This window comes from Eschrichtius robustus, chromosome 3, assembly GCF_028021215.1.
Source record: "Eschrichtius robustus isolate mEscRob2 chromosome 3, mEscRob2.pri, whole genome shotgun sequence".
Lineage (NCBI taxonomy): Eukaryota > Metazoa > Chordata > Mammalia > Artiodactyla > Eschrichtiidae > Eschrichtius > Eschrichtius robustus.
In genome coordinates this window covers 45,170,917-45,197,059 of record NC_090826.1, presented here as the reverse complement: position 1 = coordinate 45,197,059, position 26,143 = coordinate 45,170,917, and the positions used below count along the sequence as shown (strand labels likewise).

Genomic DNA, 26,143 nt, shown 5'->3' with positions numbered 1-26,143 from the left:
AAAGTTGTGAAACCATTATTACTATCTTAATTCCAGAACATTTTCATCATCCCAAAAAGAAACCCTATACCTATTAGCAGTCACTCCCATTCTCCCCTCCACCCAGCCTCTGACAACCACCAATCTACTTTCTGTCTCTATGGATTTGCCTATTCTGGCATTTCACATAGATAGAATCATACAATATGTGGTGTTTTGTATCTGGCTTCTTTCACTCGCTATAATGTTTTCAAAGTTTATCCATATTGTAGAATGTATCAGTGTTTTACTTCTTTTTATGACCAAATAATATTCAATTGTATTGATATACTATTTTTGTTTATCTATTCATCACTTGATGGGTATTAGGGTTTTTTTCTATATGATTTAATAGATTTAAAAAATTAAACTTATTATTACTGATTCACTTGTAGGAGCAAGAAATGATAGATCCCATGCAGTCTCTTATCTCATTTGGCCCTTACAATAAACCTACAAGGAAGGAGTGTTAACTGTTTTCCAGAAGACAGCTCTGGACCAGAGCAGCTAAGTACCACGCCTAAGGGCAGGGGCCAGTCAGCAGCAGGGCTGGGACTTGAACCCAGCTCCTCCTGCTCTAAAGCCCGCAGCCCATCTACCTGGCTCAGAGACGTGTCCCCAGACATTCAGCTGAGGCTGCAGAGAAGGATGTTGAAGGAGCCTTTGCTCCCCACGGCGCTCTGTGGCTCATGGCTACTGCTGCAGCGTGAAATGCAGCCTTGCCCGCCCCCATGCAGTCTTGTGGCTCGGACCTGCCTGTGTGTCCTCTGCCCTAGGAGTGAGCTTGTTTGTGTCCACTGTTTACTTAAGCTGGCCGCTCTGTCTCCTGAGACTCCTCAGTCATCACTGGTCACCATGTGTGAAACAGCTTGGCGATGTCACTCTGTGAGGAGGCATCCCTCAGTGCATCCCATGGGGTGGGCCTGGGTTCCCTGATGCAGGCACACAGCTGTCATCGTCATGGGCTGTGTCACCATCCATGAAAGCTGGTCACCATCCATGTCTTCCTTGATCCTCAGATCCCCTCTGGAGGTCATCATGTTGTTCCCATGTATTTGTGTGGAAACTGAGATCAGAGGCAAGTCCTTCGCCCACATCACATAGGACAGGGGCAAGTGTCGGATCCAGACCTGACTCAGATCTTTCAGGCTCCACATCGAGGGTGGGAACATCCCCAGGTCCTGTTATGCAGGACAACTCACCCAAAGCCACGTGCAGAATTAAGAAGGAAGTCTAGTTCTTCTGCAACCTAGATCTGTCTATGAAAATATCACACTGGCCACTGTGAATTTTTTTTTAAACTTCAACAAAACAGAGTAGTATAAAGTATAAAGCAAAAGTATAATGTATCAAGAGGTAGAAAGTGGAGAGTAAAGTATAAAGAAAAAAGGAAAAGTTACCTCTAGCTATAGTACTCAGAAATAACCACTGTTTAACATTTTGGAGTATTTTTCCAGACTTCTCTGTGTATATGATAATTATACTCTTTACAGGAATGGAATCATACTAGATATGTTGTTTGGTAATTTGCTTTCTTCACTGCAGTGTATTTTGGACACCTAGCCATGTGCACTTAGCTGAGTGAATGAATGAGTGAGGAAATGAGTGAATGACTTGTCTGCTCTCTTGTGCCACTGGACAAGTCAGGCTTTGTGAACTCTGCCCAGACTACCTTTCCAGAGCCGGGAGCCTTCGTCTCCATCCTGTCATTGATTCCCTGTCCTCTGTAGCCTTGGACCTCAGTTTCTCTGTCTGCACAGGGGGTCACTGGCAGTGACTGGTGGTGATAGAGCAGAGCCTGGTGCCGATTCTCCACAGCCCTGGGAGTGGGTAACACTATACCATCATTTCCATCCTTGCAATGCCAACAAAGATGCTGAACCCCAGAGAGATTAGGTGATTTGTGCCTCTCATAGAGTGGAAGGGGAGTTGGGATTTGAACTTCAGCCTGGATGACTTCAGAGCACTCTTTAACCCAGAATGAGCATGCCCTGAGAATCCAGGGGGGCCAAAGCTGGGGGCAGGGGTAGCCATGCCCTCTCTGGGCTGTCGTGGTGTCCCCACCTATAACACAGGGGCCTCCGAGGGCTGGCCAGTCCTGACATTGTGTGAGTCTCAGGTCCCCACGCAGCCCAGCCCAGCCACCTTGCTGTTACCCATGAGCCTAGGAAGACCCAGAGAGGAGTCTGGCCCAGGACCTGCCCCCAGAGCCCAGGGCCTCTGCAGAGGAGCCACCATTGGCGCTGAGCCCTGGTGTCTGAGGGAATTCCAGGCTGAGGGAACAGCATATGTGAGAGAACAGAGGTATAAAGGTCCAAGAGCCCAAGTAGTCAGGGTAAGTGGAGACTAGAGAGGGAGGAGGGAGCTTGGGGAGCCAGCCACCGCTGGAAGGCCTGCAGATTCAGATGGTGGGAAGCTGGAAATGCCAGGCTGAAAGCCTTGGGTTGTATCCTGAAGGCAGTAGGGAGCCGTTCTGAGCAATGATGGGGGCAGGTTGCCACTTAGGAGTCTCTCTGGCTGCAGGACAGATGATGGATTTGGGGGCGGTGGCCAGGGTGGAGACAGTGAGGAGAGTGGCAGGATTGGCATATAACTGGCACTGCCAGAGGGAGTGAGTGGTCGGAAGACCTCACCTGGGCCCCACCCAGGCTCCCAACTTGATTCCCCCAGGACGGAGCTGGAGACTCCGCTCTCTGTCCTCAGCCCCCACTAGCAGGGTGCCCCGGCTGGGCCCCAGTACAAGGCAGTGATTTTTTTATTTTCTGTAAATTATTGGTGCCCAAGTCGTAGCTGAGTGGCTCAGCACAATGGCATCCTTCTCTTTTTGTCCTCCTTAATTTTAGAATCCAAAGCTAAATGTTTTAATTTTACATTATTCCTGACATAATGCTAATGAGTTCCAGGTGTCCCCCTGAGTCAGGCTGTGCAGCCAGCCATCTGGGCGGGGCCCTGCTCCCCAGGACGCCCCTCCTGCCACCCTCTCGGTTCTCAGAGAAGTGCCTCGCAGTGTGTTCCTCCTTAAGGACCCCTTCCTGCTTTATCATATGGTTGTAATTTTTTTCAGTTTACTTGGTCGTTCTTTTGTGTGGTGACCACAGGGTGATTCTCCCTTGCTCGAGAGACGGAAGGTTCCCACGAGAGTCAGACAGCTTCCCTGGCCCAGCAGAAGGCATGCTTCCTTTTCAGACCTCTGAGGCACCAGGCGCAGGTGAGGGGTGGGATGCCTCCCCCAGACCCTTCCAGCGCTTTCCAACCTGTGTTGGACTGAACATCTGGAGAATTTGTGTTTTAAGGGAAATAAACACTCTCAGGGGATCCGAAAAACAGCGTGGTGGCTATTATCACTAGTATTGTTATTTTCTGGTGACGTGAAACATTTAATTCTTTGTTTCTAGTCATTTCTTGCCCGTGGCCTAATGTTTCCTAAATCTGCAGACCCGTCTGCTTTTTGTTGAATGCGATGTGGGAACAGGGACAGGGCTTTGGCATCAGACAGCCTTGGGTTCAGTCCGGCTGCTGCTCTTAAGCCCTGGGCGCCCTGAGCACAGGCTCTCTGGGAAAGAGGGTGATAGAGCACCTTCTGTCCAGGGTGCCCTGAAGAGCACAGACGGCGGTGCACAGAAAGGGGGCCGCACAGGCCGACTCAGAGGTGCACACCTCAGGAGCAGTTTTCCTCCCTTCTGCCTTTTCCACATCCTCGTGACAGGGCAGACAGTGATCTCTATTTTATTTATGTCAGGTCTGAACCTGAAGTCCACAGACTTGAGTGTGAGAGAAAAGAAATGTAACTTGAAAGTCTTCCTTGAACTCCCATCCTGTTCTGAGTCCCCGTAGCTGGGTAGCAAATCTCAGGCAGTTCACAAACCCCTGTGCCAGTTCTGTGGGTAGGGGGGGGCTTGCACTGAACCGAGGGGCCCTCAGAGTCATTTCTCACACCGGCGTCTTCTGAGCCGTCCAGCATCCCACCTCGTCTTTGGCCAGAGCGCACCGGTCTCCCGTCCATCTGAAAGGCTGCCCTGGGGCCAGCTTGGACTCAACTTCTGGGTGTGGGACCTCCTGAGAGATCCAGAGTCCTGCCCACAGGGGGCCTCGGCCCTGCCTTGGAGGAGCCCTGCTTCAGGTCCCACAAGCCTAACTGGGGGTGCTATCAGCACACCAGAGCCTGGCCCCAGGGTGAAAGGGCAGAGCTCTGAGCCTCCCCACTCTGAGGGAGCCCTGCCATCTCCCCGTGTCTTGCTTTCCCTCCAGCGTTCCTTTCCCAGCCAGACATTTTCCAGGGCTGGGAACACAGGAAGCTTTGCTCTTCCTCCTGCCTAGGCTTCTCCTGGGCTCCACTAATCTGGGGGGCTCCCTGCCCTGCTCCACACTTCCCTCAAGGTTCGTATGTTTGTTGCTTGCTTCTTTCATTCATTAACAGATATTCTCACACAAGCTCACTGTGTGCCAGGCCTGTGCTGGGCACTCTCAGATGGGTTTATGGCAGAAAATCGTTTGAAATATTTACCGTGCGTGACTCATCTCTGTCTCCAGAGTTCTTTCCATTCGGCCCTGAGACTTGAGATTTTGAAACCCAAAAGCCACGAGTTCACTCCTATCTGCTCTGCTTTCTGCCAACTTATCTCCTCCAGAAGCACTTGGGTGGAGGCACAATGCTATTACTACATACCCATTTAACAGATGAGAACTGAGGCCTAGCAGGGAAAGGGACGTCCCCAGGACACCTGGCCCAAGGGAGTCCTCTGTGGCTGAACCAGCCAGGTGCACAGCTCACAGCTGGATGTCTCTTGCACAGTGGGCCAGCTGGGCGTTGGGAGGCATGAGCAGTGGCTCCCAACCGCCGAGAAGCCCCAGAGCGAGCCTGTGAGCCTCAGTCCTGCCTCTGGCGGGGTGGCCGTGATACTGGTTAGACCAGGGAAGAGAGGTGTCCTGCAGACTGAGGCACTTGGTCACTGGAAAGGTCTGCCCTGTCTCTTCCCAGCTTCTCGTCCTTCCGTAGGTTGGATTCCATTTGTTTTGTTGTTGTTATTGTTGTTTGTGTACTTGGTTCCTAATGGCAATTGACCTTCCTTCATTAGCTCGAGTTTGAAAGCTGGGCTGTCATCGTTCCTTCCATCCACCATTATTAGTGAGTCCAGGCACTGGGTTCAGTCAGTGGCAGCAGCGAGCAATGTGGAGCCACGTGACCCTCTTCAGTGTGTGGCCCTAAGTTGCCATCACAGGGCCTCCCAGAGGATCTGTGGCGGGTGGGACAGTGGTGACAATTCTGAGGCAGGTCAGCCTGGCCTGTTTATCCCACTGGGGCCCAGGTGTCAGATCCAACCCAATTTAGAGCCATTGGATATCCCCGAAGGTAACTTAGGAACCATCTTGCACCCTCCAAGCAGCCCTGGTGAACATGCAGTCACCCGACTCTGTTCCTGAGCACCTGGGAATGGGTCACTCATGTCCTCTCCAGTAGGGCTCCCCCTGACTGAGCACAGCCCTCTGTGGCTCCCCACACCCTCACTACGACCTCCACAGGCCCCTGCTACCCCAGAGCTACACACACCAGCTGTCTGGCCCAGCCCTGCCCCTGCCCCCTCCCAAGGGGCCCAGAGCCTCACGGGACATTCCTGGTGGGAACTGAGCCCCAGGTGCACACGGGGCAGATTGCTCCCACCCAACCATGACCTCAGAAGGGAACTTCGCACGTGTACATTTGTCATGATTCGCACTGACGTGACATGAGGTTTTCTTTCAGGTGATGGGTGGCATGTCTTGGATCTCCTTTCTCCCCGGGGCAGCCCCAGGGTGCTGCGGGTTATACAGGGCTTAATTCATGCAGTCGCCACCCGTGCCCTCGCCAATCCTGGGCAGGCGGCCCCGGGTAATTAAGCCCAAGGAAGGCAGGTGACTGGTTTAAGGTCACACAGTAACCTGTGACAGAGCCGGGGCTGGAATCAGGTCTTCAGACCCTAATGTTTTTCACATCATGGACCCATCCTCTGTTGTTTCTTCTTGGAATTCGGAAGAGGAGCCGAAAAGAGGACTGAGCACCTGTCCTGTGCCCAGTACCAAGGCCACACCCTGATGTCCATAATAGGCTCCTGAGGCCAGGAGTGTCACCCCCTTTGCAGGGTGCACACTGAGGTTCGCAGGGGCCAGGAAGAGGAGGAATTGGACCTGAGACCCAGGCTGTGGGCGCAGGCTTATTTGGGGGAGGGTTGAGGCTGGAGAGAACCCTTTCATTCATTACAGTCCCTCCCCTCCTCCTCCTGGAGCAGCGCTCACCTGCCTTACCCCCAGCTCTTAGGATCAGATGTTGATGCACCTGGAAAGGTGTCTCCTCAGCAAATGGGCCAGGTGCTTCTGCTTCTTAGTTGGCTGTGGAGATGGAATGGGCTGCCTTGTGGCTTTCCCGCCTGTGCCTGCCTCCCCTCTTGGGGGTGAGCTCTAGAGGCCGGGCAGCATCTGGCAAGGCCCAGGGGGTATGCGGCGTCTGCAGAGAGGACGAGCAGTGGGAGACAGGCCGTCCTGGCCTCAATGCATCAGGGTGGTGTCCGGGCACTCAGGGCAGGGTGGGAACAGGGGCGATTAGGGAAGGCCTGGCACAGGAGGAGGGGAGGGCTGAGGCTTGAGCCAAGCCCAGAAGGGCAGGGAGGACCGGACAGGCGGAGGACACTGCATGGGCAAAGGCCTGCAGCTGGAGCTTAGAAAGGGGGAGTGGGCACTGGGCTAGAGGTCAGTGGGACCAAAGGGTGGCCTGCGGCCCTGTCTTGGAGTTCTCTACGGCCACATGTTCCCTCCCCAAAGCCAAGCCAGTCCAGCTGCCGTGGGAAAATCAGGAGGTACAGCGGGCTCAGCTGGCTCTTCCCACCTGCAGCCTCCTCTCCTGGGCGGCCTGGAGCCATGGAGAGGCGTGTGGGAGCGTGACTGTCCATGGGTCTGGCTGTGTTGGGTGTGGAGATGTTGGTGTGAGGACATGTCTTTATCCACTGGCCTCTTGGAGGAAGCCTTTGCTGGATTTTGTCTCTGGGTGTCTCTCCCTGTGCACACACAGACCACCATGAGGCCATCTGTGTTCTGATATGTGAGCCAGTTTCTGCTGTGCTGTACGTGGGGCTGTGTGTCAGTGCATCTAGAGTCTGCGGAGTTTGTATGTTTGTGCCTGTGGTGGGGTCTGGGCTTGGGTGTCCTTGGGTGTATGTATGAGCGTGTGTGTGTGTGTGTGTGTGTGTGTGTGCGTGCTGGCCTGTGTGTGTGGCATGAGTCATGATTGTGCGTGTGTGTGCGCGCGTGCACTGTGTGTTGGTGTCCTGGGGTTCTGTGTCTTTGATGTGTGGCTTGGTTGGCAGAAGAGGTGTCAGAGTGTGTGTGTGTCTGCATTTCTGGGTCTGCGGCTGGTGGCTTGCTATGTGTGTGTGGGTGTGTCAGCCATTCTGCGCAGTCTGACTTCTGCTGGGCCCTGGCCCCTAGCCGAGCCTCTCTCCACACCTCAAGCCATGTGCCAGCACAGGGAGCCCCCTGGATCCCACCTGTCTACTGGTGAACAGACTCAACCTCCCCGTGCACCTCCTACTCTGGGGGGCTCTGCATACCCTGGAAAGGTGGCCTAGCCCTCTTGGCTCTCTCTGGCTGGGAACAGGAACCTGTTTCTTGCCCAGACAGGGACTTTCTGCTGGAAAAGGGCCCAGCGCAGAGCCTCCAGCGCAGTCCTGGTGAGGAAGAGTTGGGGAATCTCCAGCCCGCACCTCGCTAGCTTGAGAAATCTCCTCCCAAGGGCAGGCCCAGTCTGACCAGCTCTGGGAAGGAGGCCTGTGGCCCCCTAGCCCAGTCTCTCTCTGCCTTTTGTGTGCCTCCAGCTTCTCTAGGTGGTCATGAAGGCCTAGAGAGCTGAGAGACGCTCGCCTTGGATCTCATGGCGCCCCTCGGTCCTGGCTGCCTAGGACAAGAGTGGGCCCAGGCACAGAAGGGCACTGGAGGCAAACCCAGGCTCCATCCCTCATGAGCTCGGGGTCTCTCTCACATAAACTCCCTGGGCCTCAGTTTCCGCCTCTGTAACAAGGGGACCTGTCATGCTGGTTAATGGGACTAAGGAGACGTGTTTAGGGAGAGTTTGGCCCAGTCCCCCACCTGGTAAATGTGATAGCTGCTGTTACAGTCATGGTCTCCCTCCTGCCCCCATCTGCCCGTTCATTCATTCACTCAGACGGCACTAGGTACCCGAGGCTGGACCAAACCCTCACAGCCTTCACAGGGCACAGTCCAGGCCAGTGCCATCCAGCCTCACCTCCCAGGACTCTCCACATTTGTCCCTCCCCTTATTGCCTCCACCTACCTCCGAGGACCCTCGAAGCACAAGGCCTTGAGAAGACCCTCGTGGAAAACCCGTGAGGTTCAGAGGACAGTAAGTGCAGGGGTGCAGGGTGCACCCTGCACCTCCCGGGGTGCAGGGTGAGGCATGGACCTCAGCTCCCGGCTGGCTGGCCTTTCAAGCTGGCCAAACACAGAATTATTTGACATCTTGGAGAAGGATCTGGCACCATGCAGCTCTCCCATCCAAATCACTGTTATAAAGTAGGTTAAAAGTTTGTACGAAAATGAAAAGTTGATCCCCGAATGGCCTGCCAGACTGTTGAAACCCAATATATTTTACCCTTAAACCAGAAATGTGTTTGTTTAGAAGCAAGTCACTGGCAAAGGCCAAAACTGGAGGCATTTCCTCTCCTGCCCCCACCCGTGTGCCCTGTTCCTCCAAACCTCCTCCTTGCCCTTTGTGTCCAGATCCTTAGCCAGAGCATGAGAAAAGGGCCTCCCTCCTCCTTGGCCCATGTCAGCCACAGGGAGGAAACTTGACATTCCTCAGGGACCGCTGTGTGCCAGGTCCCGTGCTGGGCATGTCCTTTTATTTTCTTCTAGCAGCCGTTTGTGGTGGCCCCATTTTAGAGAGGAGAAAAATGAGGGCAGAGGTGGGACATGACTTGCCCAAGCTCGTGGCGGTTGGTGGCGAGGCCCTGGCACAAACTTCTGTCTGCAAGACCTCGCGGCCTTCGGCCTGTGGCACAATGTCCCACACCTCACACGTGACACAGGGCCCTTGATCATCCCCCAGGGCCCAGAGGGAGAGAACAGGCATGCCCGGCACCAGCTGGCTCCGTGCCGGGGCTGCCCTGAATGAACACGCTCTGCCCTTTCACAGGTGCGAGAAAGGCTCAGAGACGGCAGCTTGCTGAGTGGGGTGAGCCCAGCCCTGCAGATTCTGACGCCAGACCCAGTGCCCTCTCCTTCCCCCAGCCAGAGTTTGAAGGGTCCTTGGGCTTGGTCTGGAAGGGAAGAGGGAGTCCCCTCCCCAGCTCCCGGGATGGCTCCTCTCAGTCTTTCATCTCCTGCCCTTGGTTCTGTGAGCTGCATGCAGCGGTAATGGATTGCAGTGGACTTTTTTCAATTAGGTTCTGATTTTCCCCTGCCTGTTACTATAAAATTCCAGATGGTCTAGGGCTTCATGGTTCCCGGGGTATTTTCCCCCGTTATTTGAATCTTCTTTTGTAACACGCCCCACATGTGGGAACTGGGCCTTTCAAGACTCTGTGCCTCAGCCGGGCTCGCCCTTCTCTGCTGTGTCGCCTCGGCTTTCCTCTTTGTGTGGTGGCCTCTCCTCTCGGAGGCACTCGGAGGAAGGAGGGTATCCCCTTTGCCCAGCATCAGCTCTGCATCCTGATTTGCATCAGCAAATGCATCAGCTCTGCATCAGCTCTGGGCCTGATTTTGCCTGGGAAAGGAACCCGGGATGTGAGCCCAGTTGGAAATCACGGTCATAGTTCCCGAGTACCAGCCTGTTTTTGGTGCTTTCTGTAGGGGTCCCTGAGGCGGTAGCCAGAGCAGTTAGGGACAAATATATACAGACTTGCACTTCAGCCAGACCTCAGATCCAGTCCCAGCTCTGCCACTTACTGGCTGTGTGACATCACTTAGGGCCAGTGATGTCACTTTTCTGACCCTCAGTTTCCTCATCTGCAGAGTGGCGCTAGAAAGGAGCCTCACCAGAAGAGCATGTTGTCACAATTAAACGAAGTACCACGCAAAACACACATGGCTCCCGGCTCCTGATAGGTGACTGAGAGGGTGTCACCCAGTCACTAAGGTCATTCTGAATTCACCCCAGGTTCATCTTAGTACATATCTTAATGTTTATGCCTTCTAAGTAAATAAGAAAACCTAGCACTCACTCTTACATTTTTCTAGACTGTTAGATATCTCTTCTCTTCCTTCTCCCCTCTTCGTGTACGCCTTACCCACAGTAGTGACCTCTCTGTTGCCCATGGCATGTGAGCCTTGGCTTCTGGCCAGATAAATCTGTTGTGTTTGGTTATGTGAACTGATGTGTTGCAAATTCATCCCGAATAAGAGGTGCCTGGGTAATCCTCTGGATGCACACAGGTGGCATCAGGGCTCTGGCCACAGGATGCTGCATATACCCTGTGGTTCACAGAGAGCACCCACCCACCGTGTGCCCAGGTGTGCCCAAGTGGATGCCCCCATTTACAGATAAGGCACCTGAGCTCTGACAAGTGAAATGAACTTGCCCAGGTCATCCAGTTCTGAAGAATGGATTTGAACCCAGGCCAATTTGATGCTGAAACGCAGTGGTGGTGGGGTGGAGAGGGCAGACATCACCAAGCCGTTACCAGGGCCAGGTCGCACCAGCCAGAATGCTGGGGTGAGGGTTTGTACTTGCCGAGGCACTGGGGAGCCATGCAGGGTGTGAGCGGGGGTGGCGGGGAAAGGGGGCTCAGACACACCTATAGGCTTCTGTCTTTGTTCTAGATACTGGATATCATGTGGGAATGAATTGGGAGGGGAGGGTGGAGGCAGAATGGCTGGTACAGTCACCTTGGTGAGCAGTGCTGGGGTGTGGACCAGAGTAGTGGGTGGATGTGAAAGATGTTTAAGAGGTTTCATTTCCCTGGCTTAGCAGATGGTTGGATGCAGGGGCCAGGGAGGAGGGAACAGGTTTCTGGCTCAAGCGTCCAGGTGGAAGGTGGGAGGTCAGTGGCCGGGGAGTCCAACCAGCAGAAGTGGCACCAGAGTTCCCCAAGTGAATAGCCCTGTGCTGCACCGTTGGCTGGGCCATGTGAATGGTTGCACAGGGCAGTTTCTGTGGACAAACAGAGTGGAGGGCATAGGCAGACTTGGAGGGGTGGTGTATATTCTGGAAACAGCTAAGAATCTGCTGAGCCGGAATGAAGGGGAGGAAGGGAAGGAGATCTAGAAGTAGAAATGGGAGTTTCTGAGGGTCCCTTCATTCAAACCCATGGGGTGGTGATTCATTCTGGAGCAGGTGAGTTTGGGGATGTTTTGATCCCAAGACTCCACACTTGGGGCACACGAGTGACTTTCAGAGCTGTAGGGTTTGTCTGACATTGCTACCTTGTGTTGAAGATGGATGGGTCACTTCTTTCTAGAAGAGACGGCAGTTCTGACTGCAGCCGAGCCCAGGCTTGGTGCCCTCTGGCACAGTGGGGGCAATTACACCTCCTTGCCCCCTTGCAGTGGGAGCAGGGCTGTTCCAGGAGGTGTGCTCTGCAGGCTATACACCTGGACATGGACAACAGAGAGGAGGGGCCTGTCCAGGGCAAAATCTGCCCTAGAACCTCAGGAGACTGGAGTGTTGGGGGAGGAATGTCAGGAAGGCCCCACCCTAGCGTGTACCCCGTGGGGTGCAGACCCTGCGGAAGCATCATTACACCCTTGGGTCACCATAGCATTGCCTTAAGGCCCATCCTCCACCCCCCTCAAGCAAACTGAGACCCAAAGCCTGGATGTGCCCGTCGACTTCATTTCTGTTCCAACAAGACCCATGTTTCCATTCTGGCAGCATCTGTACCCCCATGACACAGCAGTGGTGGGGCACCTCTCCCTGCTGCCCCCCAGACCCCACACAGTCAGTGCATGGGGCCCCTTCAAGCCACTCCCATCCCAAAAGGCAGCCTCACTCTCTCTGGAGGTGCCCACAAGGTACTCCACGGGCTTGGCGTGGAAAGAGTTTTAGGGCCACACCAATCAATGGCAAACCCATCAACCAGGGCCTCCTGTTCTTTACTTCTGGGGTCAGTAAAACCTGCCCCACAGGGGTGTCCTCCCTCAGGGCAAGACACCACCACCACCACCACCATGATAACAGTGACAACATTGATGTCCTGCGTGACATGCAGATATGCACATTGCCCCACTGCCACAACTCTGTGAGCTGCTTCCTCGCGTCTTCATTTTACAGAGAAAGAAACTGAGCCACAGAGAGGGCACTGACTTGCCAAGATTACAGAGCCGTCTGCTTTCCAAGTTTGAACCCTTCACCCCAGGCTCTGACACACCAGACCGTGGAGGGCATTGAATGCCAGGCTGAGGGGTTTGACCGGATGTCAGAAGGAACAACGAGCCCTGGAGGGTCCTGAACAGGGGTGACCTGGTTAGATTTACAATTTAAAAATAGACTCATAAAGCATTAGAGCTGGAGGGGTCTTGGGGGCTGTCTGATGAAGCTGCCAGCTGTAAGGCAGCAGAGAAGGACTCATGAGAAACTCAGGTGCCCCAGATCTAGGATTCCAGACCAGGCCCTTCCACCACTGTGTGAGCCCTGCCAGGTCCTGGCTCCCCAGGGTACAGATGGGGGGCTTGGTGGGGGAGCAGACCTGTCCAGGGCACCTGTTCCTTGGAGGTGGAGCCAGGACAGCACTGGGATAACTCCCCATCACAGGAGGTGCTGGGGCACCTGCCCCTCCAGACTGTTGCCCAGTCCCCAGCCTGCTCCAGGCCCCAGGAGCAGGCTGACACCCCTTTGATATGCCTGAGTCCACGGGCTGGAGAGCCCAGGGTGTGTTGAGAAGGTTAGTCTGGATGTCAGGCTGGAGGAGGAAGATGGGGAGTGAGGTGAGGGGTTAAGGAGTGAGAAGTAGAAACAGGACTTTGGGGGGACTTGAGAGCCCACCATGCCCAGCGGGACATCACACACACACACATACACACGCACCCTTCCAACTCTGCAGAGGGCCAGCAGGCCCGGGAGTTGCCACCGCAGGCAGAATGCCACTCCACTACTTACCTGCTCTGTGATCCTAAATAATAGCTACAATGACGATATTGAGCAAGAACCTGGTTCCAAGATAAGCACTATACTGTGCAGTCCTCACAGCCACCCTCTGAGGTTGGTAGAACTCACCCAGTTTTACGATGAGGAAACAGGCTCAAAGAACTGAAGGGACTCACTTCGGATCACTCACAAGTGGAGCAGACAAGACACAAGCCGTGGTCGTCCCACACCAGGGTCCATGTCTGTAACTGTTGTGCTGATTCCCCCGAGCCTTGGCTCCTGACAGTGGGAGAGATATTTGCCCCGAGGGCTATGGAGAGGATACTCGATCACACTAGGGACATTACCAGGCCTAGCAGAGTGAGCGCACAGGTGCTGAACCCACGAGCATTCCGTCCTCTTCTCTCTGCCTCTGTTAGCCCATCTCTGGGGTTGTTAAAGGGGGAGGGTCGCGGGGACCTTGGCAAGCAGCTGCAGGCAGAGCCCATCTCCCCTCAAGGCCCTGGCATGCCTGGGATGCTGGCTCTGATGGGGGCGTTGCTCTGCCAGGTGTACCTGCAACAGCCTCGTCCCAGACCTGTCCTGATGGGGCAGTTGCTACCCCACCTGCTGCTACCTCTGGTTCTACCTTGAGGGATGGGTCTCCCATCATGGTGCCCTGGCCAGCCTGGGACTCAGCTCTGGGAAGTTCCAATGGGGTAGGTGTGGGCAGGATGAGCTGGGCATACACAGGCATGGCATGGGCACAGCACACATGCGCAGGTGTGGGGTACCTTGATGAACACGAGGGAGGCGTGTGCACCCCTCGGCTCCAGAACCCTTATTCTTACCCACCATTGGATCACATTTCTAACTCACCCTTTGCCCCATAAGTGAGATGCTAGCCCTGCCCGCAGGGAACTCCCAAACCCTTAGCCTGGAGGCATGGAGAAAGGGCAAAGGGTGTGCAGTGAAAACCTCAACACAGCTCAGGGTGTGACCGAGGAGGAGCAGGAGGTTGGCAGAGGCTTCTCCAAGGAGGTGGTGCTTGGGCACCATGAGTAGATGTCTGCTAAGTGAGTGAAGGAAGGCAAGGCGTTCCATTCCAAGGGAACAGCTCCAGCAGGCCTGGGGGCATTCAAGTTCCCGACACTTTCGGGGTCTGATCACTCCTGTGTGGCTACAGCATAACGTGTGGGGTGTATGCAGATGGGAGAGGCGTCCAGCCGTGTTGGAAGACCGCGAACACCAAGCTGCAGATCGTGAAAAGTGTCTGAATTGAATTGTCAGCGAATTGGAAGGGAAGGTGTCCCAGGAGGGGCACAGCCCGAACAAAGGCATGGGGGTGGGGGCAACGGTGCTGAGACGGACGGCTGGCCAGATAGGCGCACAGACCGGGTGGGGAGACGATATATGGATCTCCAGAGTCGGGCGGACCCTGCAAAGTCAGGAGCGGCACGCGGCACGTGAAGGGTTATTGCCCCTCCGCCCCACGTGTCCACCTTCCCGGCTCGGGCCAGAGAGGGACAGAGGGACCAGCTGGGAGCCGAGAGGCAGCCTGCTCCTCAGCCGCTGCCCCACCTCACTGTGGGCGAACCTGGCACCGGCCTTGCAGGAGAGCAAGGGGGGCGTGGCTTGTGGCCTGTTTACTCCCCACACAGGATTTCCTTCTGGTTTCGATGCACGGAAGAGGCATAACATCTGGAAATAGGAAGCGGAACAGCTTCTAAAACCCAGCTGCGGGAAGCTTGCCTGGGACCAGCCCCAGCAGAGCACGGCCCGCAGTTGTGGCCGGGTCTTCAAGGGAGAGGCTCCAGGAGAGCCCGCCCCAGACCGTTGTCTCTGGGTCCTTGTTCTGACGTCTGCCCTGGCCTGAGGGATGGAACCAATGGCTCATGAGAGGAAACCCGGCCTCCCCGATCTCTTCTTCCTCAAGGGTCACCTCCCCCTGCCCCCCTGCCCTGGGAAGGCAGCGGGCACAGAGTAGCCACCTGGGCTTTGCCCCTGATGTGGCCTGCATCTTGTCCCAACACTGTGATCACCCCTGGAAGCCTCTGTCTCTGAGGTGGGGACATTGAGGCCGCACACTTCACGGTTGTCATGTGGTTAAACACCCGGCACCACACCTGGACGGATGGAGCAGGGGTGGGCCGGTGTAGCTCCTCCTCCCGCCCACAGCGAGCACCGTGGGAATGGCGGCCAGACAGTGGGGAGAAGGAGCCAGTCACACCAGGACTAGGGCGTGCTCCGGCGGGCAGTGTTTGAAGGATTTTGAAGGCTGAAGGGGGTTGGATGCACTGTTACGAGATAGGACATTCTTTGCTGAGTACCTTTCTAGAACAAAGGCTTGAAATTGCCTGGAGGACCCCTGCTGTTTCAAGCTTCTGGTGGGGAGTCAAGAGGGGCTGGAACGTGTGTCGGGCTGAGTGTTTGAATGCCAGGCCCGCAGGACTTCAGGCGGAAGCAACAGGGTCCCTTTCCTACACCAGAGGCTCCTGGGGTAGCTGTGTAGAGAGTAGGGAGGGAGGAGTTTGAAGTTAGAGGATTCTGGGGAGAGAGATGGGAGCTGGGCAGAGGCTGCTGGGATCGGCACTGTATTTGTTGCTCTCTGCTCATCCCCACCCTGACCAGGGGCATCACATGTCTGTGCTGTACCTACTGAATGCCCACTGCCTGGCATGGGGCCTAGTGCATACTTGGTGGATGTTAAACAGATAAACGGCCAAATGGTAAATCAGAGACACTGAGTTTACAAATGTGGTCATTGTTCTGACAGCAGTCAGCATTGATGCTGTGTTCCAGGTGGGCAAAGCCCTTTGACAGTCAGTGTCCTACCCCTTGGGACCTTCATATCAGCCCGGAGTGGTGGCCACACAGTCTTAAGTTTGTAGGCAAGGAAATAAGGCACAGGGAGGTCAAGGGCACTGCCCAAAGCCTCACTGGGACAGAGCCCGACTCACATCCAGGCCTTGGGTTCCAAATCCAGGGCTGTCTGCAATAGACGTGTACCTACATCCTGGCCATTCAGGGCAGTGCTGCCATTAGAGCAGCACGTCATTTCCAGATGCCGATGGAGGGCAAACCTGTCCAGATCCAGAGTTGGAAAGACCACTTTTTTCTCAAGCCCTAGTGGCCATTTGTAAGTCAGGGGTGTATTTTTTTCTGGACCCACCAGGGCTTCCCAGATAGAGTTTGGGTCCTGAGCACTTCATGGGGAGCTGAACTGGGGCAGCTGGAGGCCTCGGGCAGGGTCAGGGGGTTGGGGGGCAGAGGATGCTGGGGCCCACTTCCAGGCTGGGCGGTGGGCCTTCGGGGGGCTGCAGAGCACCCCTCACCAGCCTTTCCTGCAGTTTGAGGGCTGCAGCAAGGCCTTCTCGAGGCTGGAGAACCTCAAGATCCACCTGCGGAGCCACACGGGCGAGAAGCCGTACCTGTGCCAGCACCCGGGCTGTCAGAAGGCCTTCAGCAACTCCAGCGACCGCGCCAAGCACCAGCGCACCCACCTCGACACGGTAGGCCCGAGGGCAGAGGCCGAGGGTGGGGTTGGAGGACGCGCACTCTGCCCCCACTTGCCTATGCAGGGCAGCAGGCGGCTCCAGGCAGAAACCCTGCCTTCATCCTTGAGCCCTGTTGACATTTTGAGCAGGACGATTCTTTGCGGGGAGAGGGAAGTACTGTCATTATAGGATGTTTAGCAGTATCCCTGGCCTCTACCCATTAGACAGGAGCGATCTCCCACTTCCCAGTTATGACAACCAAAAATGTCCTTCAACGTTGCCAAAAATCCCGGGGAGGAGGAATTAAACTCTCCCCTAGTTGAGAACCACTGCTTTAGCCCAGGGGTACCGGCCCAGGCACTAGTGTGGGCCGCACTGAGAGGGTGGGCTCACATCCTGCATCCTATCCCCAGGCCTGTCAGTCACCCCCAGACCAGGTCCTCCCTGCTCTTCCCACCCACCCCCTCCATGGAGACAGGCCAGAGGCTCTCCAGGGCCATTCTGTATCTCCCGGGCATGGTGGGTGAGGAGTTGAGGTGAGCAGGGCCTAAGACTCCAGGCCCCTGGAATAGTGGCCTGGGCCCCGGATGCCCGTGGGTCCACCTCCTTTCCCTTGTTTGTGCCAGTGTGATAACCTGCAGCTCCATCATGACATCAGTCCAAGCATTCTCTCCTGTGCATACAGACCTCAGCGGTTAGCAGAGCACTTCCTAGGACATCGTCTCCCATGATCTCACAGTGACCCTGCCAGTCAGGGGGTCACTAGCCCATTTGACAGATGAGGGAAGCGGGGCTCTGGGCATTTCACTACTCAGCTGGAAGGTGGCAGAGCTGACTCAGAACTGGGCCTCACCCCAGTCTCATAGGGCCTATGTGATGGGATGCACCCAGCCTGGGAGGCCCCCAGCCCCCATGTGCAGCAGGAGACGGGTCCGTAGCCAGATTCCACGTCTGGGCCACTGGCCTGTGTCTCTGCATTTTGTGCAAATGTTTGGGGAACTCTGCTGGTCGGGGGCTGGGAGACCTGAGTGGCCGTCCAGCCCAGCCTGTCCAGTATACAGACATACAGATGAGGAAACAGAGGCCCAGGAGGGCTACTGACCCCTCCAGGGTAAGTTGGAAGCCACATAACAATAGAGGTCAGAGCTAGAGGCCCTCTGGGGTTTTATAGCTGGGAAAACCAAGACCCAAAAAAGATGGGGGAAGTGGGTAGCAGAAAATAGCAGGGAAGTCAGGTTTTGGGGCCAGGCCAGGCCCTGGGCAGAATATTCTACACATCTCCCCTCTCCCCTAATATCACACACACTGTCCCCCAGTTTAATCCTAGTGACAAACCACAAGGTGTAGGGGCCTATCCGCATCTTGCAAACAAAGAAACAAAGTCAGAGATGAAGTCATTGGCTGTCACACAGCTGGTAAGTGGCAGAGCTGGGATGCCACCCAGTCTGCCTGACCCCAAGTCCGGTGCCCCTTGCTGGAAAAGGGGAGAAGAGCCGAGGGGAGAGGGTGGGAAGGGAGAGCCCTCCCCCTCAACCTGAGCCCAACCGCTGTCCCCACCCCTCCCCTCTCAGGCTCACTGTCACGGGGGTTGGGGACATGAAGTGAGGAGGTATGCTAACAAATCCCTCTGCCTTCATTACCTCCTCACACGCCCAGCCCTTGGGGCCCTTGGCACCTGTCCCGGCCCTGAGAGGCATGGCTTGTGCCCCAGCACCCTGGTTACATCTCCCAGAGGCCACAAGGCAGCCTCAACAGCACAAGGCCTCTCTGTACCCTCCTCCCCCCGGGCGACGTCCCTCCAGCATCTCGGGGTCACCTACCCTGACTCACCCCCTTCCTCCCTTCTCCTTACTGCACTTCCTGGACCCAGCCCCAAAGCAACACGCCTCTGGCCCCAACTTGGTGTGTGAACAGAGCTCTGAGGGCTGGGTTGGGTCAGGCCCAGAATGAGCCCGCAGGGTTGTCTCAGGCCTGCATCTCCCCAGAAGGTCCTGGTCAAGCCCGGGAGGTGCAGCCACCAAGCGCAGCCCCCGCGTTCTCCAGCCCCATGGAGACATGCAGGCGGACCCCCCGTGGCTAGTTTGCTTTCCCAGCACCCAAGGCTCAGGCCCATTGGGTCAGCCCCATGTAGGCTGGGCCTTGTTTTCCAGAGAGGACCCAGTCGTGTCCCCAGCTCCCCTCTGACACCAGAGAACATGGGATTCTCTCCATGGGCAGGAAAGCAGTGGGACAGACTGGAGAGAACCAGCCTGGGTTCTAACCCTGGCCCTCCACCTGGTCCCGGAGGTCCGAGGACTGCCACCCATCCTCTCTGGCCTCAGTTTCCTCAAACACCTACCTCACATGAGAGGGGTAGGGGATCAACTGAGGTGACAGATGTGGAGCCCAGACACAGGATCTGCACAGCAAACTTGAGTCCCTCCTTTCCTGACCTATGACTCACTGACTGAATGCTGACTAAATCCTGCCATGTCCCAGGCACTCCACGTAGGGTTCATGTCCCGACCGCCACAGACCATCCTGCCCTGGCCTCCATTTCCTTATAGGGAAGAAGGGGGTGATAATCTCTCCTTTGCCCACTTCCCTGGACCCTTCAGGGCTGCAGAAGAGAGGGGGCACCCTAGCAGAGTGTCATGGGCACTCCACTCACTGTGAGGTCTTGGGCAAAGCATCAGCCTCGATATCCTCATCGGCAGAGCGGGGATGCTTCTCCCGGGGTGGGTGTGAGACTGAAAGGAGATCGTGGGTGGCCAGCCCCGCGTGCAGGGCCTGCACTCTGGGGACTCAGTAGGTGAGGGCGCTGTGAGGTGCTCCATGCTCACAGCACGGCGGTGAGCGTCCTGCTGTTAACGAGGCTTCGGAGCTGGTGTGGGGACTCCAGGCCCGGGCCTTGGCTTCTGCTTGGGACAGCCACAGGGTTTCCTGAGGGCTCATGAGGGAGCTGGGCCAGAGGAATGTTCTACACACGTCAGGCCCTGGAAAAACAAACACAGAGATGGGCCTTGTGCCCTCTTTCCAGGCGAGGGTGCCTGCACACACGGAGCTCTGTTTGTTTGCTTTTTGACAAAAGCGTGTGGATTTGTATCAGCGTCCCCAGGGGACTGGGCCTGGGGCAGGGCAGGGTAGGGCCCATGAGAGAAAGTGTGTGTCTATGTGTGTGTGTGTGTGTGTGTGTGTGTGTGTGTGTGTGCGCACGCGCACGCACGCGCGCATATGTTGGGGTAGGGAGCAGGCCTGTGTGAGAGGGACCCTGTAGCGTGTTGGTGGTCTGTGTCTGTGTCTCCGTGTGGTTGTGTGGGGACAGGTCTGAGGCCTGCCTTCCACCCTCCCGCCCATACCTTCCTTTGAGCAAGGCAAGCCTCTCACTGCTCTGTCTCTCTCTTTTTGCTCTCCTCCGTTTCTTTAACCTGGCAACTCTCCGTGGCAGCACCAAGGTATGGCCGTCTCTTTCTGCTTCCCCCTCCCCACGAGGTCCAGAAGGGCTGACTCGCCTTGAGGTTTGGGGGGCAGTTCCAGTGGGCGTGTCTGACGGGGACATAGGCATCACCTCCGAACGTCCCCTCCCCATGACATCCCCTGCAGTCGCTGGAGGCCAGAAGGCCCCGAGAAATCGGAGCCACTAGATGTGTTCAAAAAGGGCGCCTTAGGGACTTCAAGTAGCAGCTGGAGTCCCCAAGCAAGGTCTTGTGGAGGCCCTTACAGAGAGCTCAGAATTCAGTTAGAGCCACAGGGTCCCTGCCCTGGGTCAGACCCTGGGGCCTGAGATGAATCAGAAGGGAGCCTCTCCTGAGGAAAACTCACCACTGAACAGACCCAGCAGCGCAGGTGGACAGCGCTGCCCGTGGCAGCTCGGGAGGTGGCAGTGGGAAGAAGACTCGAGGAGAGGTTGGAGAGGAGGTGACGAGGGCTGGGCGGTGGGTGTGCAGGGGCAGGAGGAGGGGTGAGGACTCAAGCAGGGCCCAAGTCACAAAGGGCCATCAGTGCCCGGACGTGGGCTGTATCCAAGGACACCAGGGAGCCAAGGGGGGTTAGAAGGTGAGAGCATGGCCAGGCCTGTGAGAAAGGCCCTCTGGCTGTGAGTGTGAGGGGAGGTTGGAGGCGCAGAGAGCAGGGTGGGGTCTGGACAGGAGCTAGGGGAGGCGGTGGGCATGGATTCGTTCTAGAGGAGGGATGGGGCTCTGAGGGGAAGGTACGCAAAGGGCACAGATGGAGGCACAGCCTCCCCAGGGCTGTGTCTGAGATCCAGTTCCCTCTGGTCTCCTGCGGTTGTTGGGTCAAGGACCTGTGATTCTGGACCCACGGCAAGTTTTGGTCAGTTGCTCCCAGCCCGGGCCCTGCCGTTGTGCAGCTTGGCTCCAATGTTTGTGCCCGCCTTGCCCTGTGCTGTCCCCCTCTCCTCCATCTCCCTGCCCTACTCCTCCTCCTCCTCTCCAAGGCAGCCACCTCACTTTACTCATTGTCTACTTGCTGCTTCTCTGCAGCCATGAGCCCCAAAGGGTATATTTTCTCAGAGCTAGTGTTAGAGCTGAAAGAAAGAATCCTTAGAACTCAGTTGGCCCCATTATGCAGAGGAGAAAAGTGAGACTCAGAGAGGGGAGGCAACTTACCTGAGGTCCCAGCATGAGGGTAGAATGGAGACACAAACCCCCTCCTTCACCGCCAGGCCAGGCACCTTCCCCGCACCCATCGGCAGGCCTGGCTGAGTCAGACCCCTCCTGGCCCAGGACACGGAGGGAGGGACAGGGTGTGAGCCTGCAGCCGCCCCTTGCCCAGTCGTCCTCCCCACTGCAGGCCACGCAGCGGTACCTTGGGCCTGGCAGGTGGACCCTCACTCACCCCACCTCTGCCCTCTGATGTTACAGAAGCCGTACGCCTGCCAGATCCCTGGCTGCTCCAAGCGCTACACAGACCCCAGCTCCCTCCGCAAGCACGTGAAGGCCCATGCAGCCAAAGAGCAGCAGCTGCGTAAGAAGGTAAGAGGGCTCCGTTCCAGGTCCATCTCTGCAGATGCCCCCACCCGGCCTCCCGGCCTCCCGTCCAGCATCAAGGCAGGTACAAGGCACACTGCTTGCGTGCGTTCAGCCTTCCACACCCAAGGGTGCCGCTGTCCCTTGCCCTCCATCTGCCTCCCACCAGCCCAAGTGTCCAGACAGTCCCTGACTTAACGATGGTTTGACTTATGATGGTTCAACTTACAATTGTTCAACTTTATGATGGTACGATGGTATTTTTACAAATTCAGTAAAAACCATACTCCAAATTTTGAATTTTGATCGTTTTCCAGCCCTGCGATGTGCAGTAGATCCTCTCTCGTGATGCTGGGCAGCGGCAGTGGCCGCAGCTCCCAGTCAGCTGCACAATCACGAGGGTGAACAGCTGATACGCTAACAGCCATTCTGTTCCCAGACCTCCGTTCTGTTTTTCACTTTCAGGACAGTATCCAATATGTTACATGAGCTATTCAACACTTTATTATAAGATAGGCTTTGTGTGCGTGTAAGTGTTCTGAGCACATTTAAGGTAGGTGAGGCTAAGCTATGGTGTTTGGTAGGTTAGGTGTATTAAATGCATTTTTGACTTGTGGTATTTTCAGCTTACAGTGGGTTATTGGGGACGTAGTCCCATTATAAGTTGAGGAAGATCTGTACTTCCTCACCCTCAGCCAGCGGGCATTTATCCACCCACAGACTGTCCACCAGCTCCTCTCTCATCCATCTGCCCACTGGCCATGGCTTGTTTATAAATATTTGATGTCAAGCATCAAGGATGCAAAAATACAAAACCACGGTCCCCACCTTCAATGGGGACCTGGCAGTGAGAGACAGACATAAAGAGATATGACAAAGACTGCAATAGACGTGTGCAGAGAACAGGGCACAGAGAAGGGGCTTTAGCCCGTCAGGGTGGGAATGGGAGGGTCGTGGAAGAAGTGACATGGGGCCAGGGGTGGGGCAGTGGTGTGCGCTCTGGCCAGCCTGCGGGCTCACCGCTACTAGCCCCGTGGCCTCGGGCACGCACGCGTCTTAGCGCCTTTGTTCTTCATGTCCTCAGCTGTCAGATGGGGCAAAGAGGACTTGCTTTAAAGTGTTGTCATGAGGATTAAGTGAGTAAATTATGTCAAGGGTTTTGAGCAGTACTTGGCCAAAGTAAAAGTTCAGAACGCAAGTCGGTGGGTGTTGTCGTTAAGTCTTGAAGAAGGAGTAAGCATTGGGCCGGTGAAGATGGTGCGCAAGAGAGCAACTGAAGCTGAAATCACTATGTGAGGACCAGTGGGCCCCCTACTTGTCTTGGAGCTGAGCAGCAGGCCACACGGAGGGGAGGCGGTGGGGACAGGGCGACACGACAGCCCAAAGCCCTGCAGAGGAGTCTGGGCTGAGGACAGGGGGTGCCATCGAGGGGTTATAAGCAAATAAGGGGCCTGTCACCCTGAAAGATGGCTCTGGGGCCTAGTGGAGAATGAATGGGTCGAGGTGGTTGGAGGGAAATTCAAGGCAGGGAGGCCACCGCTGGGGAGCAGGGGAGACAGTGGGGGCTGACCTGGGGCCAGGTGGGAGGGGATTCGGTTTGGCGACTGCTTGGCTAGGCAGTGGAGGGGCTGGCAGAAGGAGCATCAGTGTCAGACGTTTGGGGGCAGGATGGACGGATGGGTGGTGGTCCCCTTCACCAGGAAAGAGAATCTGCAGAAGAAAGCAGCAGGTTCTATTTTGGACAGGCGGTGTGTGAGCCGCTGGGTTTAACCCACATCTCCCGAGGACCACCGGGCCCACGGGTGCTTGAGTGCCAGGGAGGGTATGGGGGGGGGAGAAACACCAGGGGCCAACCTGGGGACATGAGCATGACAGAGGGGGAAGAGCCCATTGATTTGTTCGGCAAGATTTATGGAGCGGCTCCTGTCCTCCAGGCACTGGTCTCAGAACTGTGGATACGGCATGAATAAAGCAGAGAAAGGCCTAGAGGCTGGAGAAATAGACTGTTGTAGTCCGTGGGATGGGTGTATACAGAGGTGGCGTGCTGGAAGCAAGCAGGCCTCAGTGGCAAAGACAATGAGGAGGGAACAGGCAGGCTTGGGAGCCCCTGGAAGCAGCAGAGCAGAGTAGGGACATGTTCACAGCATGGGCCACGAGCTCGCCGTGAACACACGTTCACCCTGAGAAAGGAGAGACGAGCCTGGTGCTTCACAGACTGTATCTCATCTAGTCCTCACTATAACTAGGACGTGGGCAATTTTCCCCCCATTTTAGAGATGTGGAAACTGAGGCTCAGGGAGGTAACAAATCTGCCCAGAGTTGTTCAGTGTGGGAGTGACAGTGCCAGACCCATCTGCTTCCGGGGCCAAGCTCTCTCCAGTGCTCTCAGGTTGAGGGGCTTGGGCAGGGACAGGGAACGGCCCAGGCTCCACACCGGGGGGGGGGGCTTCCGTCCCAAGCGGACTGGTGCCCGAGGACCAGAATCCTGCCCTGGTTTTCCCAGGCCCTGTGCTTGGCTTGCATTGAGCCCCAGGGACCCGGGGCCGCAGATCTGCAAACTTCCCAACAATAAGCATCCATTAAAAGCCATCGGGGATGATGTATCTTTCTGGGTAAAGCGACCCTTATATTATGACAGCTCTTTGGCAGCCCTGCTGCGTTTCAGAGAGAATTAGAAATGCTTTTCTTCCTTAATTCTCCTCTCCCGCTGCTCCTAATCCGATCGACATTGCGGTCTGTAAGAACATGCCTTGGCCCTCTTTTGCCAGAAACTTAACTTACATGGAAAACAGCTGCTGGGTCAGGGAGCCGAGAGCCCATCGGGAGGCTGGGCATGCCTTCCCCAAGCCTGGGTGCTGGCCCAGCTGGCCTGAGAGGGTAGAAAAACCCTCAGGGCTGACTCCCAGCTGCTGTGTGACATGTGACAAGGCTCTTGCCTTCTCTGGGTTGGTTTCGTCCCAGATAAAATGAGGGTTTGGACAAGCCAATCTTCAGAACTCTGATGGTCAGCTTTGGGATTTCCCTGGGAGAAGTGGGCCCTCCCATCCTGGTGCATGCCATCCCCCCCCCCCATTGCCCAAGGGCCCCAACCAGCCCCTCTCTGTGCCCATCTGGCCCCATCTGGAGACGTGAAGATGGTCTGAGGTGTCGAGCTCAAGTCTGTCTTTAGGGACAGCTGAGGGCGGTTGGCCAAAGACTTGCCCGCCCAAGCGTACTCTTAGCCAACACCCTCAAGGCCAGGTATCGACCCAGCGAGCCCACTGTCATGTGAGCCTGGGGGACTCCGCCAGTGGAGCCAGCCAGCCCTTGACACAGCACCTTCAACAAGCGTTCATGCCCATCCTCTCATCCTCCTCACAGCAGCCTGGCCTGAGGGGTATTGTTGCTTATTACGGGCAGGGGAGGGGAGGGCCAGAGAGGAGACCCTTAACTGCGCGCCCCCTGTATCTTACTCCATGGCATTGGTCACCCCGGCAGCAGCCCGGAGAATGGGCCTCACAGAGCTCCAGCTACCTGGGAGGCCCCAGCTGCTGCACTTTGATGCCCTCTCAGCGTCTGTGCCGAGGCCACCCCTCCTGCGGGCGCTCCCAGCCAGAGACCGAGCCCGGCAGGCCCTGTGGGGATGTGAGGCCAGACCCCTTCCTGGGAGACTTGGACCCCCCTGACTCCCAGCAGACTTTGGCTCCCTGAGGACTCCCTGGTCCCTAGGCTCCCAGTCGAGGAAGCTTCCTCTCCCTCCCTCCTTCCCTTGGTCTGACGGCTCTCCCAGCCTGCCCAGCTCTCCCTGTTTTCTCTCACACAGGCACTCTCCCTATTAAAACCCTTGCATGTTCAATCTTCCCTTAGCATCTGCTTCTCAGCCCTGAACTAACACAACCTTCGCTGTGTACATAATTAGCTCCATTTGACAGATGAGGAAACTGAGGTACAGTGAGGGAGGGGTCGTGCCCTGGGGCCACTGTCCTTCCTGCCCTGTCCCCTAAAGCAAGGGTTGCCGGTGGGCAGGTGGTCTCGCGCTCACACCCTCTCTCTCTCTGCTCACTCGCCAGCTGCACGTGTGCCCTGATGCCGAGGCCGATGTCCTGACCGAGTGTCTGGCCCTACAGCAGCTCCACGCATCCACACAGCTGGCTGCCAGCAACGGGAAGGGTGGCCGCACCCTGAGCCAGGAGCTGCTCCCAGGTACGCAAGCAGGGAGGCAGGGCTAGGCGCACAGCCCGGAAGGGCCCCTTCCTGTACCCAGCCCTCCAGGAGGACGGCCAGGCTCTGTGGGCAGCGGGGGCCACGTGGGCATGACCTGCTGGAGGGCACCCACTCCTTGGGGCTTACTGACTCTGCAGCTTATCTGACCAGGCGTATGTTCCTTCACACTCCTCTGTGGCTCCCCATTGCCCGTGGGATGAAGCCCAGGCTCCTCCCAGCTGGGCCTCCCAGGCCTCACGGGGCCTAGGCACTCCTGGCCGCCTCCTGCCCCAACCTTGGCACGTTGGACGCAGTTCCCGAACACCCCATGCTCCCTCTTGCCTCTGAACCACTGTACACACCTTGCCAGCCTCCACACCCCTCCCCTTCACGAAGGCAGCTCCTGCACTTCCTTCAGGACCTGCCTCAGGGCT

At 56.4% G+C, this 26,143-nt stretch overlaps 1 protein-coding gene across 3 annotated transcripts in view; it reads left to right on the top strand.

Moving 5' to 3' along the window:
• GLIS1 (GLIS family zinc finger 1) overlaps positions 1–26,143 on the top strand; it is a 226,254-nt gene that overhangs the window by 186,815 nt on the left and 13,296 nt on the right. For all 3 annotated transcript variants that reach the window (XM_068537974.1, XM_068537975.1, XM_068537976.1), the window contains 3 exons: positions 16,414–16,575; positions 21,423–21,533; positions 25,577–25,709. In XM_068537974.1, coding sequence (XP_068394075.1) covers positions 16,414–16,575; positions 21,423–21,533; positions 25,577–25,709 — 406 coding nt within the window. The remainder of the gene's footprint in view (positions 1–16,413; positions 16,576–21,422; positions 21,534–25,576; positions 25,710–26,143) is intronic.